Source organism: Elephantulus edwardii, unplaced genomic scaffold, assembly GCF_000299155.1.
Source record: "Elephantulus edwardii isolate Elephantulus edwardi_28Jun2011 unplaced genomic scaffold, EleEdw1.0 scaffold00289, whole genome shotgun sequence".
NCBI lineage: Eukaryota > Metazoa > Chordata > Mammalia > Macroscelidea > Macroscelididae > Elephantulus > Elephantulus edwardii.
The window spans coordinates 1,101,304-1,112,726 of NW_006400039.1; the positions used below are offsets into that span (position 1 = coordinate 1,101,304).

At 56.4% G+C, this 11,423-nt stretch overlaps 1 protein-coding gene across 1 annotated transcript in view; it reads left to right on the forward strand.

Annotated features, from left to right (window-relative positions):
• The window catches only part of LOC102847970, a 31,280-nt gene that overhangs the window by 9,115 nt on the left and 10,742 nt on the right, over window positions 1-11,423 (forward strand). The window contains exons 4-9 of the mRNA XM_006900637.1: window positions 817-951; window positions 1,427-2,421; window positions 2,818-2,912; window positions 7,095-7,579; window positions 8,017-8,095; window positions 8,751-8,863. Coding sequence (XP_006900699.1) covers window positions 817-951; window positions 1,427-2,421; window positions 2,818-2,912; window positions 7,095-7,579; window positions 8,017-8,095; window positions 8,751-8,863 — 1,902 coding nt within the window. The remainder of the gene's footprint in view (window positions 1-816; window positions 952-1,426; window positions 2,422-2,817; window positions 2,913-7,094; window positions 7,580-8,016; window positions 8,096-8,750; window positions 8,864-11,423) is intronic.

The window sequence follows — 11,423 nt, forward strand, 5'->3', positions numbered from 1 at the left end:
TATATTCCTTCCATCTTCTTTTAATACTTCCTGGATCTTTAGGACCTCTGAAAGAGAACTCTCTGCATGGGGGTCTTGATTGGGATCCTGTGGGCTTCACTGGGCCAGATCTTCCTGTCCAAGATCAGCTGTCCCAAAGGTTAGCGCCCTGGGCTCACGTGAAGGGGTGGTGGGACCCCAACAGGTGTGGCCTTGGTCTGAACACCTTAAAGCCTGTGAGTGCTGTCCAGCTTCATCCAGGGCCAGTGATGACGGTGCTGGCTTAGATGCTGGGTGACTGATCTGGGATTCGGAGGTAAAACTTTCATGATGGTGTTCATTATACTCACAATGTGGTGAGTGGTTTCTGCTGCATCACCGGGACCCTAGCCCTCCTTACACATCTGTTCCCCTGGCACATCGTCTGCAGGTAGCCCTCTGACTCCCACCCCTGCAGCCTTGCTGGCCTGTGTGCTCCAGGTACTGGAGGCCTGGCTCAACGTTCCCCCTGCTGGTCATCAGACAGCATTTGCTGAGAGTGCTCTGCATTAGGAGATGGTGTTTGCTGGGCACGCCCCATGCACATGGACGGTGTTTGCAGAACCCCACATGCAGGCGGGTGTTTGGGGGGAAAGTGCGTGTCTCAGGGTCTGTGTGTCGCACAGGAAGAGCCAGGGAGCAGCCTTAGTTACTCTCCTCTGTTCCTGGAAGTGGAGTGCTGCCCTCTCTTGCTGGTGGCTGAAAATCTGGCCCCGACCCCAAGGTGCCTGGGCAGGCAGGGTCCCAGAGCACCCTCAGGCCCCCTCCTGCCCTGCATATGTATATTTTCCATTTAAGATTCTGAGTCGGTGGGCGTGTACGCCTGGAGGAAAGGACCAGCCCTGGTGAAGTTGCTGCTTGGGCCCCATTCTGTGGTTCCCAGGCGTCAGAGCCTGGCATGCTCCCCAGAGCCCGCCCACCCTGAGGAATTAGGTACCTCTGGCTGCATGCTGGCATCAGGGGTGGGGGTTGGGGTGTGACTGAGGGGGTGGGGGAGTGGGGCTCCAAGTGTTGGTGCTAGGGGTGGGGCATCCTGCCATCCTTCCAGACAAGGACTTCATCCCCCAGAGGCTCCTGTCAGCCTCTGGAGAGGCAGGCTCGGCTGTCCAGGCTCCCCGATTCAAGGACAGGAGGAAGGGGACCAGCAGGACCCTTCAGTGACATCTGGGGTGGAGTCAGAGATGTCGGCTCTGAGCCAGGCACTAGCCAGCAGAGGGGCATCTGTCCTGGGGGCACCTGTGTGTCTATGATTGGTGCATTCAGGGGAAAAGGATAGTCAAGGGAGGGGCCTTGAGAGACACTGGTCCTGAGGGCCCCCTGCCCTGCTGACCCCTCCTGGGTGCCCCCTCCGGGGTCCTGCCCTCTCCACATCTGTGGTTCCTGAAGTACCAGTAACTGCCCTTTGCAGGAGACAGTAAGGCGATTCCAGTTGCTGCACATGAGCCAGCCCCTGCCCGGACGCCCAGCCCAGCCCAAAGTGACCAGCAAGTGTCTCCTAAAACACCCAGCCTGGCCTCCCTGGACCAGCCAGCCACTATCCAGACCGCCATGGCCATCCTACAAGATCTCCGCTGGCAGATCCAGGCGGGGCTGGACTTGGCAAGACACTTCCCTGTTGGAAGGTTAAAATCAGTGAAGAGACACCTCCCCAAGTCAGGGGAGCAGGGCGCCCAGGGTGACCTGGACGTGAAGGATGCCTTCTCCCGAAGGTTTTGTGCCACATCCTCAGACAAGGGCAAGGCCTCGCAGAGCGCCTGGGGCCTGCCTGGGCAGCCGCCCTGCAGCACCCCCACCAGGGTGGGGTCCTCTCCACAGAGGGCTTGGACAGCTGAGAGCCGGCGGACAACACTGTGCTCCTTCCCTCCTCGGCCCTGGAGTACTTCAGCTGACCTGAGTTGTGAAAACCAGGAGCCTCCTATCCACCGGTCGTGGAACCTTCTAGAAAGGCAGACTCCTCCGGCCTGGCGACCTTGGAGCACTTCAGATGGTTTCAGAGACTGGACCGCTTCTGTGCGCACCCCCAGGAACCTTGTAGAAGGGCCCGGTCCTCTGGCTCAGGGTCCCAAGAGCAGGCCCTTCGTGCACTGGACAGAGACTCCCCTGGACGCGCCAGGGAAGGCAAATGTGGAGACGCTGGCGGCCGGCGGGAGGTCCCCGGGCGCCCCAGGCCCTGAACGCCGCTCTGCGTCCCTGCGTGCCTTCATGAAGCAGAGGGCTCTGGCGCGGAGGCGGCAGGAGCAGGAGGAGAAGGCAGCAGCCGAGCGCGCACTGGAGCTGCGGACCCGCCGGCTGCAGGAAGTTTACCGCAAACAGAGGGAGGCGGTGCTCAGGAAGCCGGGCCCTGTGGTCTCCCAGACCCAGCCGGGCATAGTGACCTTTGTGCAACACGCCACGCAGCCGGAGGTAAGAGGGCACCCACCTTTACGGCTCTCCGAGGAGACTGGGCAGGGCTGGATGGGTGGGAGGTCACACACAGCCCACTTTGTCCCACCTCTGTCACCCCCAAGCCTGCGGCCTGAATGCATAGAGTAGGGTCAGGGGAGACCTCTGTGGCCATCACAGCCTCGGCACCCCCATTTTCTTGAGAGGCTCTGAGCCCAGACAGAGACCCCACTGGAAGCTGAGTGATGGACTCTCTTTATTTTATTTTTTATTATTTTGTGTATGTGTGTGTGTACCTTCAAATCAGATCTGACTGGTACAGGAGGAGATTGCCCTCCTTCTCCAGCAGAGCATGTGGTGGATTCGAGCTGCCTGCCTCTGGCAATGCGGTCTCTTGACGGTAACCTTCTGCCGTAGGACACCGACTCCTCACGGGGCCTGGGATCTCCGGTGCTGGAGCGGAACAAAGTGACCTCAGGCAAGGTGACGAAGGGCCCCAAGGCCACAGGCAGGTGCGTGTGAAGGGGACAGCTGGTGGGCGTGTGCTGAAGCCTGGGGTGGGCAGGGTCTCGGACACTGGCTGAGGGCTGCCCTGGGGGCTGTGGACAGGGACTGACTGAGTCTGCCCCCAGTGCAGGTGCTCTTTACCTGCCACGTTTTAAATGGAGAGGAAGTTCCCGTAATGTACCATGAACCACGTTAATTGTGGATGGTTCATAACCACTTGGTAACCTCCACCTCTGTCTAGTTCCCAACTGTTTGCACCCCCAGAAGGAGACTCCAGGGGAGTTCTGTGGTGGAGTCTGTAGAGTGTGGCCCTACCCTGTCCTCTCCAGAGGCTCGGCCCCTCCAGCTTCCTGAGAAAGGACAGGCAGTTTGCTCCCATTGCGATTTACAGCCTTGGGAACCAAAGAAGCTGTGAGTTGGAAGTGAGCCTGAATGAAAAGGTGTCCCAGCCTCCACAGTCACACTTTCTACTCCTCCCAAGCCCACTCAAGCCCCAGCCCACCTTCTGGCTGTCTACTTGATCTGGACTTTTCAGATAGAGGAGTGTGGCCCCGTGGGCCTCTGGGCTTTGTCCTCTCAGCGCTGTGTTTTCACTGTGTCCTGAGGTGGACCAGAACCCTCCTCTTTCATGGCTGGGCAGTGTCGTCAAGTCATAGCTGACCCTCCGGTGAGTTTTCAGAGGCAGTAAATTGTATAGGAGGAGATTACCCATCCTGCTTCCTCAGAGCAGCTGGTGGATTGAACCATGAGCCTTTGGGATCGCAATACAGCTTCTTACCAGAGCTCCCTGGTGTGTCCCTACGCGTGAACATTTGGGCTGTTTGCACCTCCTGCCTGCTGTGGATCATACGACTAAGAACTTGCACGTACAAGCATCTCCTCTGGGTGTCTTCCTGGCGGTGATTCTGAGGCAGCTCTGTGGAGTGAGGTGGCCCTGGTTCTGACAATTGTGAATGAAGTGGATTTAAACATTCCCATACAAGTTTTTTTTGGACATACATTTTTTTTTTCTATATTTTATTAATTTTCATAAACATTTACAGAGAGGACATACATTTTTAACTCGGCAGGACAAATGCTTCAGAGAAGGATTTTCAATCACGTGGTCAGCTTTCTCTTTTGTTTTTTTCTAACTCTGGTCTTTGCACGTTTTACTATGTACTTTGTCTTCTTGATCTTCTATCACATGTAATAAAGTGCAAGATCAGGTAAAAGGGAAAGACTCGAAATGGATCAGCACAGAGGCTACAGCAGTGTGCTCAGCCAAACTGTGAAGATGGCACAGGCCTGGGCTGTTTCCTCTGCTGTACATGGGTGATTAGAGTTTGCAGGTGACCCAACAGCATCCGACAGCAGTCATGTCATTTAGTTTATAAGAAACCACCCGCTCCTCCCAGAGTAACTGCACCATCTCACCTCCCATCAGCAGAGGCGGGCGTTCTGGTGTCTCCACGTCACAGCCCGCATTTGGTGATGTCAGTACACTGTGTTAGCCCTCCTGATAGCTGTGTCCGGTGCCTTAAGTGTTCTTTGTAGAGTTTGGGTATGGGTCATGTAGGGGAGAAGTGCTTTGCAAATATTCTTTTCCAGTATGGCTTGTTTTTTCAGCCTTCCTTACCTAATCTTGTGTATTTGGTGAGATTAATTTCACATTTCATGATTTTGCCACAAGCTTTTCTGTGACATATTTACAGTCTCCACAGAATGTCAGCATTCTCATTCATTCCGTTCTGATTGTCTTCCACGTCCTTCATGCTCCCTTCTTTGTTTTCGGGTTCTTGTTGAATACTTGGTCTCATATAGATGGTCTTTAAAGGCACACAGGTTATATTCTTTATTAGATGAGGTACTCTGCTGTTTTGATAAAAGGTGACTTCAGGGACAAGTGTTGGTTTAAGATTTGAAGGGTATGTGAGGACAGTAGTTCCACAGAATCCTCCAGTCTCAGCTGGTCCTGTAAATATATGTTTTCTAAGAACTTTTTACACATTTTTCTATCATTCTAGCAAAATCTACTTTGTATGGCCCTGATCAGAATGGTCACTGGGAGCTGGGCACCATCCAGGTCCTCTGGTCTCAGAGTAGGTGAGGATGTGTTTCATAGTCTGGTAGATGAGTTGCTTCTTAAGTCTTTGGTTTTCTTCTTCCTTGCTTTCTTTGGATGTGGAGTGACCAACCACTGTATGTTAAGTGACCCCTTGCAACCTTTCAAGACCCAAGATGCTGTTCACTTAACAAGGATGCAAAATTCTATGAACAGTGTGATGACAAAGGACTGAGTGCCCCGGGAGACTGTGGTCCTAAGAGACGCTCTCACCAAGAAGAGCAAGTTCTCATGGTGTTTGACTTCTCTCAGCGTGTCAGTACCTGTGCCCTGTACATTTATTATGCATGTATTATGTCTACACCTATCAATACAGCTTTGGATGTGTATGCATGCACGGTCTCTGCTCTGTAGTGGTGTTCTAGTAGAAATACCACAGGGATGTGGCTTTAACAAAGATTTCTTTTTCACACTTTTGGAGGCTGGAAGTCTGAATTCAGGCTGGGTCTAAAGGAACACGCTCTGCGTGGCTCCTTGGGAAGGCCCATGTCTCCTCGGCTGCCATTGCTGGTCACCTGGAGATCTGCACCTGATTCCGCACCTCTTTCCCTCATCTCAGCTCGCTCAATCTGTGCCTTTTATATAAGCAATCAACTCAACACACCCTACACTAACTCTGCCTCATTGACACAATAAAGAAAACATAATCTCAAACGAGGTTAGAACTGCAGGCGTAAAACCCAAATCCATCCGCTGCTGTGGACTCCAAGGTTAGAATTTCTAGTCCATTCTGGGCAGTTCTGGGCCAAGTGTTCCCCAGGGAACTGCACTGTGCGGCTTCTGAGGCACCCCCCCCTCCACACACCCCCACACCCCTCCCTCGCCATCCTGCATAACAGAGTGAGGCCTGGTCTGGCCTCGTCCCTCCGCCGTGTGTGAACCCGTCTTCGCAGCCACCGTCAGGCCATCTCACTGAGTGTCTTCCTTTTTGCTGACCTTCTGTTTTACCGAGCATGATGTCCGTTTCCATGAACTGCTTCCTTCTGATAACATGTCCAGTGTACATGAGACTAAGTCTCACATCCTGCCTTTGAAGGGAAATTCTGGCTGCGTTTCTTCCGAGACAGATTTGTTTGCTTTTCCGGTGGTCTGTGAGGTGCTCAGGTTGGCCAGCTCCGTAGTCAGGCGCATCAGTTCTCCTTCCTTGTCGTCAGGTATTTGTACTCATTGTCCTGCTTGTGCCCACGTGTAAGATACTTGAACAGGGCCGAGTGTGAGTCAGGCACACCTTAGTCCTCAAGGCAACAGATATGCTTTTGAACACCTTTAATCTGGACAAGAGAGTTGCCTGGTGTTATTTGTTGTTTGATTTTTTTTTGTAAATGACTAGTTCCAGGGTCGTAGATTGTGGATCTTCCCCGTGACACCCTTGGCATCTTCACTTTTCTCTGTGTATCACAGTGTTGTGTATCAGTCCGTCCGTGAGGACTTTTCTTTCTTCCTTTATGTTGAGGTGGAACCTGTGCTCTTGGATCTTTACCATCTTCACAAACAACCACAAGCCCCACAGCCGGCCGCTGGTTCCCGGTCACAGTGGCCCGTAAGCCGGCCGTTCATTCCCGGTCACGGCGGCCCGTCAGCGGGTTTCTGAGGCTGTAAATCTGTGTGAGAACAGACTGCCAATCTTTCTCCTGTGGAGTGGTTGATGGATTCGAACTCTTGGCCTTTCAGTTAATTGTTTGATACGTCATACACTGTGCCACCAAGGCCCTTCCATAACAATACCCATGCACGTATATGTGTCTACACTCATATACACCACACACATTTTTTTTGCTGCTTGTTGTTTTTCTTGTGTGTGACCTCATCTCCCTTGATCGAGCCTCCCCTGCCTTCTTTGCATGTATTGATCACCCTCCTTCCTGATGCTGCGTGTGGTCCCAGTGGGGTGCTCCTTCTGTGGCCTGGCCCCCGCTGCTGCAGGCTCTGGGCCGCTGTCAGTGTTTTGTGTGGTTCAGCCCACACCTCACTTTCTGCCCCCGTCGGGGATGCGGTGTGACCAGTGCGCCCCTCACACCTCACTTTCTGCCCCCGTCGGGGATGCGGTGTGACCAGCGTGCCCCTCTGCCCTCTCTACCTGCAGCTTCTGCCTGTGTCTGAACAAAGCCTTCAGCCACCCCAAGACTCCAAAGGAAGAAGCCGGCAGCCCCCTGCAGTTGTCAGCAGATGCCTCCATGAAACCCTGGAAGCTCCAGGACCCCCCACCACAGCTCTGCATCCACCTGGACCCCAAGTCCAAGCAGGCCCGGCTCCAGGCCCTGGAGAACACAGCCAACACCCTGAGGCACCGAATTGACGCACTGACCGCAAAGCTGCAGCAGCCTTGGACCTTGGACACGCTTCTGGCCCCAGGCCCTGACCTGCCACTGCCTGTGCTGCCCAGCCCAGAGCCAGCTGTCCCCTCACTCAGCGCCTCGGCCTTGCCTGCAGCGTTAGTGCCCAGTGGGAAGCTGGTAGCACTTCCTTCTCCCTGCTATCCGCTGGACTCTGAGAGGCTGCCCTGGAGCTCAGGCCCGGAACGGCGGCCGGGAGACAGTCCGTGGCACCAGTACACTGGCAAATCCCAAGGTAGGCGGCTGTGGTCAGCCAGGGTCTCCTCTCCTGCCAGCCGACCTGGTGGCCCAGCCTCACCTTCTCTCTGCCTCGGGGGTTCTCCCCTTGACAGTGTGCACCGAGTTCCCGCTGGTGCATTGGCTGTGTGGTTGCTGGTCCCCAAAAGGTTAGGGGTTCTGGCCCACCAACAGGTGCCTTGGGTGGAGAGGCCTGGTGATCTAGCGGTGAAAATCAGCTGCTGACTACGGTGGTGCACAGTTCTGCCCTGACTCACGTGGGGTGCGGGGGGCCAGGGCTGATCGGTGACAGGTGTGTAGCCGTCCAGGAGGCTCCAGCTGTCAGTTGCTGAAGTCCAGCTCTGTCCAGCTGAGGCTGGAGGGGACGAGGCCCCCAGAAACACCCTCTGCTCCCATCAGCCCCTGCCTCACACAGCGTCTTTACACATCTCACAGGACAGGAACTACGTGTGCTGGAGCAGAGGCTGGCCAGAGCTGTGGGCTCTTCCCACCTCGTGCATGCCCTCGAAAGCAGGTCAGTCTGAGAGCACCGTCCCCGGTGCCCTGAGGGTCTCCCGGCTCAGTCTGTACTGGCCACCCCAGGCCAGGAGTTGGGGTGCAGAGAACAGGCAGGTGATGTGGCTCCTGATACATCACAGAGAAGCCTCAGGACTGCCTGGGGGAGTGGGCTCTGTTAGACCCGGTATGAAGCCCACCCCCTAGAGTGTGGACTTGGCTTCACTATGCTCAGTGTCTTCTGGGGTCCAGCCCCCCACGCAGAGTGGGGGGCTCCCTTGGCTTCAGTGAGCTGACTTCAGTGGCCAGCAGGGGGCAGCATTGGGCGACTGCTTGTCCTCAGCAAACCATCCACGTCTGGGGCCGTGTGGGTGGGTGAGAATTTCCACGTTAATGCTTTGCCCCAGGGTGGATATATACTCCATGTCTCTGGCTGCTGGAAGCAGGCATGGCATCACAGGCCACTCCCAAGCAGATGGTCTCAGTGCCCCGGATGAGGTCCAAAGGACAGAGGGCCCCTGGGTGGGGACCTGGGGACACTGAGGCCACCTTCCTATCAGGGCCCTGCCCTGGCAGCACTGTCGAGTGAGCTGCTGTCCCAGGCCCCTCCTAGTGGCCTCCTCAGGTGGCACGTTAATTGGCCCTGCTCTTAGGCTGTGCTTTTCTGTCCCCAGCTGTTCCAGAGTCCCAGCCACCCGGGATTCCCTTTGCAGTTCCTCGCGGCTGGAGGATGTTCAGGCAGCCAGGAGGGCCAGCTCAGGGATGCTGTGGAACCCTCAGACCTTGGGTAAGGGTGTACCCACATATAGGCCCTGGGCTGCCTGGTTAAGGGCCTCCGAAGGGCCACAGGGGACCCCACTGCTATGTAGAGGCCCCTACTTTAGCTCTGTGGGGTAGAGAAGCCCTGTGTGGGGTGTCGTGCAGCTCATTAAAGTTTACAAAGGGTTTCATTACCCAGTGTCCGCGACGTGCTCCTCCCTCTGCTGTGACCCACATGTGATCAGCTCAGACGTAGTCCCTCCCTCCCTGACCATCGAGGAGCGTGTGTGTGTGTGTGTGTGTGTGTGTGTGTGTGAGAGAGAGAGAGAGAGAGAGAGGCTCGTCGGGGTTACACCTCATGTGTGTACCCTCGTGTGTGGAGGACATTATGTTAGAGTCCCATCTACTGTACATTCACGTGTATACATGTGTGATAGGGACATACCTCGAGTCACACCCTGGGCCCTCGGGGAAGGGGTCTGTACCCTCCTTGGTCACCTGTCCAGTCCTTAGTGTGCCCGTCTGTCTTGCTCAGGGACCCTCTGACCTCTTGATTAGCATTGCAGCCTGGAATGCGCCCCCCTCCCCAGAGCTCAGAGCCCTGGTGCAGACTGGCTCCTTGGCCACCACATTCTTGTCTGTGAGTCCTTGTCCACTCAGCACACAGCCACGTCACTGTCCTGCCTGGCCCCTGCTGTGCCCTGTACCCAGTGGAGTTGTGGGGAGTCGGTGAGGGGGTGAGCAGTAGCATGAGACAGGAACCCCCCCATGGGGAGGAAACCCACTGACATGGGGGACAGGAAGACCCCAGTCTTGTGTGTGCCTCCCTTCCCTTCCCCGTTAGGTCCTCAGCATGGACACGGACACTGGAGCTTTGCCCACGTTGTGACCTGATGCTGGTTGAGGGTTGGGTGGCAACAGGGCCAGAGTGCCAAGCCAGGGGCTCCAACACAAAGCTTGCCCTCTGGGTCTCGGGCAGAGTGCAGGCCGGGCAGCAGGCCAGGCTGACCCCAGGGGCTCTTGGGGAAGCACCTACTGGCTTCTCCCAGTTCCTGGGGTCACAGTGTCCATGGCTTGTGGCTCTACCCCCAGACTCTGCTCCATCTCTATGCCCCACCACCACCTCCACTGCTTTCTTTGACTCCCGCAGACACAGTCATCAGATTTAGGGTCCATTGTCCTTCAGTTAGGCTTTTGGCCACTAGCCAGAGGCTGACAGTATGAACCCCAGAGGCCTCTGCGAAAGCAGGTCTGGTGCTTCCAGAAGGCCATGCCCCGAAAATCTCCAGGGGTCCTGCTGTGCACGTAGGGTTCCCAGGTGTGGACCGACCTGACGGCAACTAACTGCTCAGTGTGGCCTCCACTGACTTAGTGGCCTCCACGGACCCCACCCCAAGGGCGGAGCTGTGAAGATGGCTAGCTCCTCCTGGCCAGAGTGACACCAGAGCAGGCTTGTCCTTCCCCCTTTGCAGGGCCCTGTGTGGCCAGCAGCCAGGATGGGCAGTGGGAGAGGCCATGACTCCTGCAGGGCCTTCACTGTGGACCCTGCAGGGTCTGACCCATGAGCCACTGGCTTGGAGCAGGTCTGGCTGTGGCTGTGGACAGTAGGGATGGCCCCGACTCTGCCACCAGCCCTGGGCTTTGCTACCTGAAGGCTGTCAGGCTGACGCCGGCTGGCGCCCCAGTGTAGCATATGGCCTAGAAGCTTGGGCGGCCCCCATCTGTCAGAGGAGTGATGACCGGAGGAGTCAGGACCGGAGACAGGTTGGGGTGACCCTGCTGCTCTGTTCTTACCATGACCAGTGTCCCCTGAGGCAGCCATGGCCCTTCATCTGGTGCCATGGGTCGGGGTGAACAAGAAAATAGTCTCGACCTTTCCCCAGACATCTCAGTGGTGGCACAGATGCATGGACCACACATCCAGGAGGTAGAGAAGGGGCCCTCCTGACACCCCAGAGGGAAACAGTCTCTGAGACAATGGAGCACAGCCCAGGAGCACAGCTTGGAGTGGTAGCCTCTCCACAGATGGCTGGCCTGAGCACTGTTCCCGGAGCCCCACATGCCCAGTGGGGGACAGGCGGTGGCCAACGTTGAAAGACCTGCATCCACCCCAAGGGTGCTGCTCTGGGCAAGGAGACCCCATCTGCAAGGAAGGATTGAAGAGGGGCCTGGTGGGGGCACACACACCGCTCTGCTTCTCCCAGAGAGAGGAGCGTAGGTGCAGCGGTCATTGTGGTAATGTCCCTCCTGTGCGACCTCTATGACCTGGTCAGGAGGGCCAGCCCCAGGGCTGCAGCTGAACCATTCAGAGCAGCATGGCCTTCTCCCTGGTGCCACTTCTACAGACCTGGCCACACCTGGTGGGCAGGTGGGCAGTACCAGCACCATGGCCTACCTCACCCCACTGTGTACTGGTAGGCTGGGCAGGGCTGACCAGCCCTTCTGAACCTGAGGCCCACTGTGCAGACTGAGCTTCTCGGGAAGGGTACTCACCATGTGTGCTGACTCCCAGGATGGAGAGAGTGAGGTCTCAGGGGAGCCAGAGCCAGTGAGTGCTGAGTGCTGAGTGAGTGAGTGCTGAGTGAGTG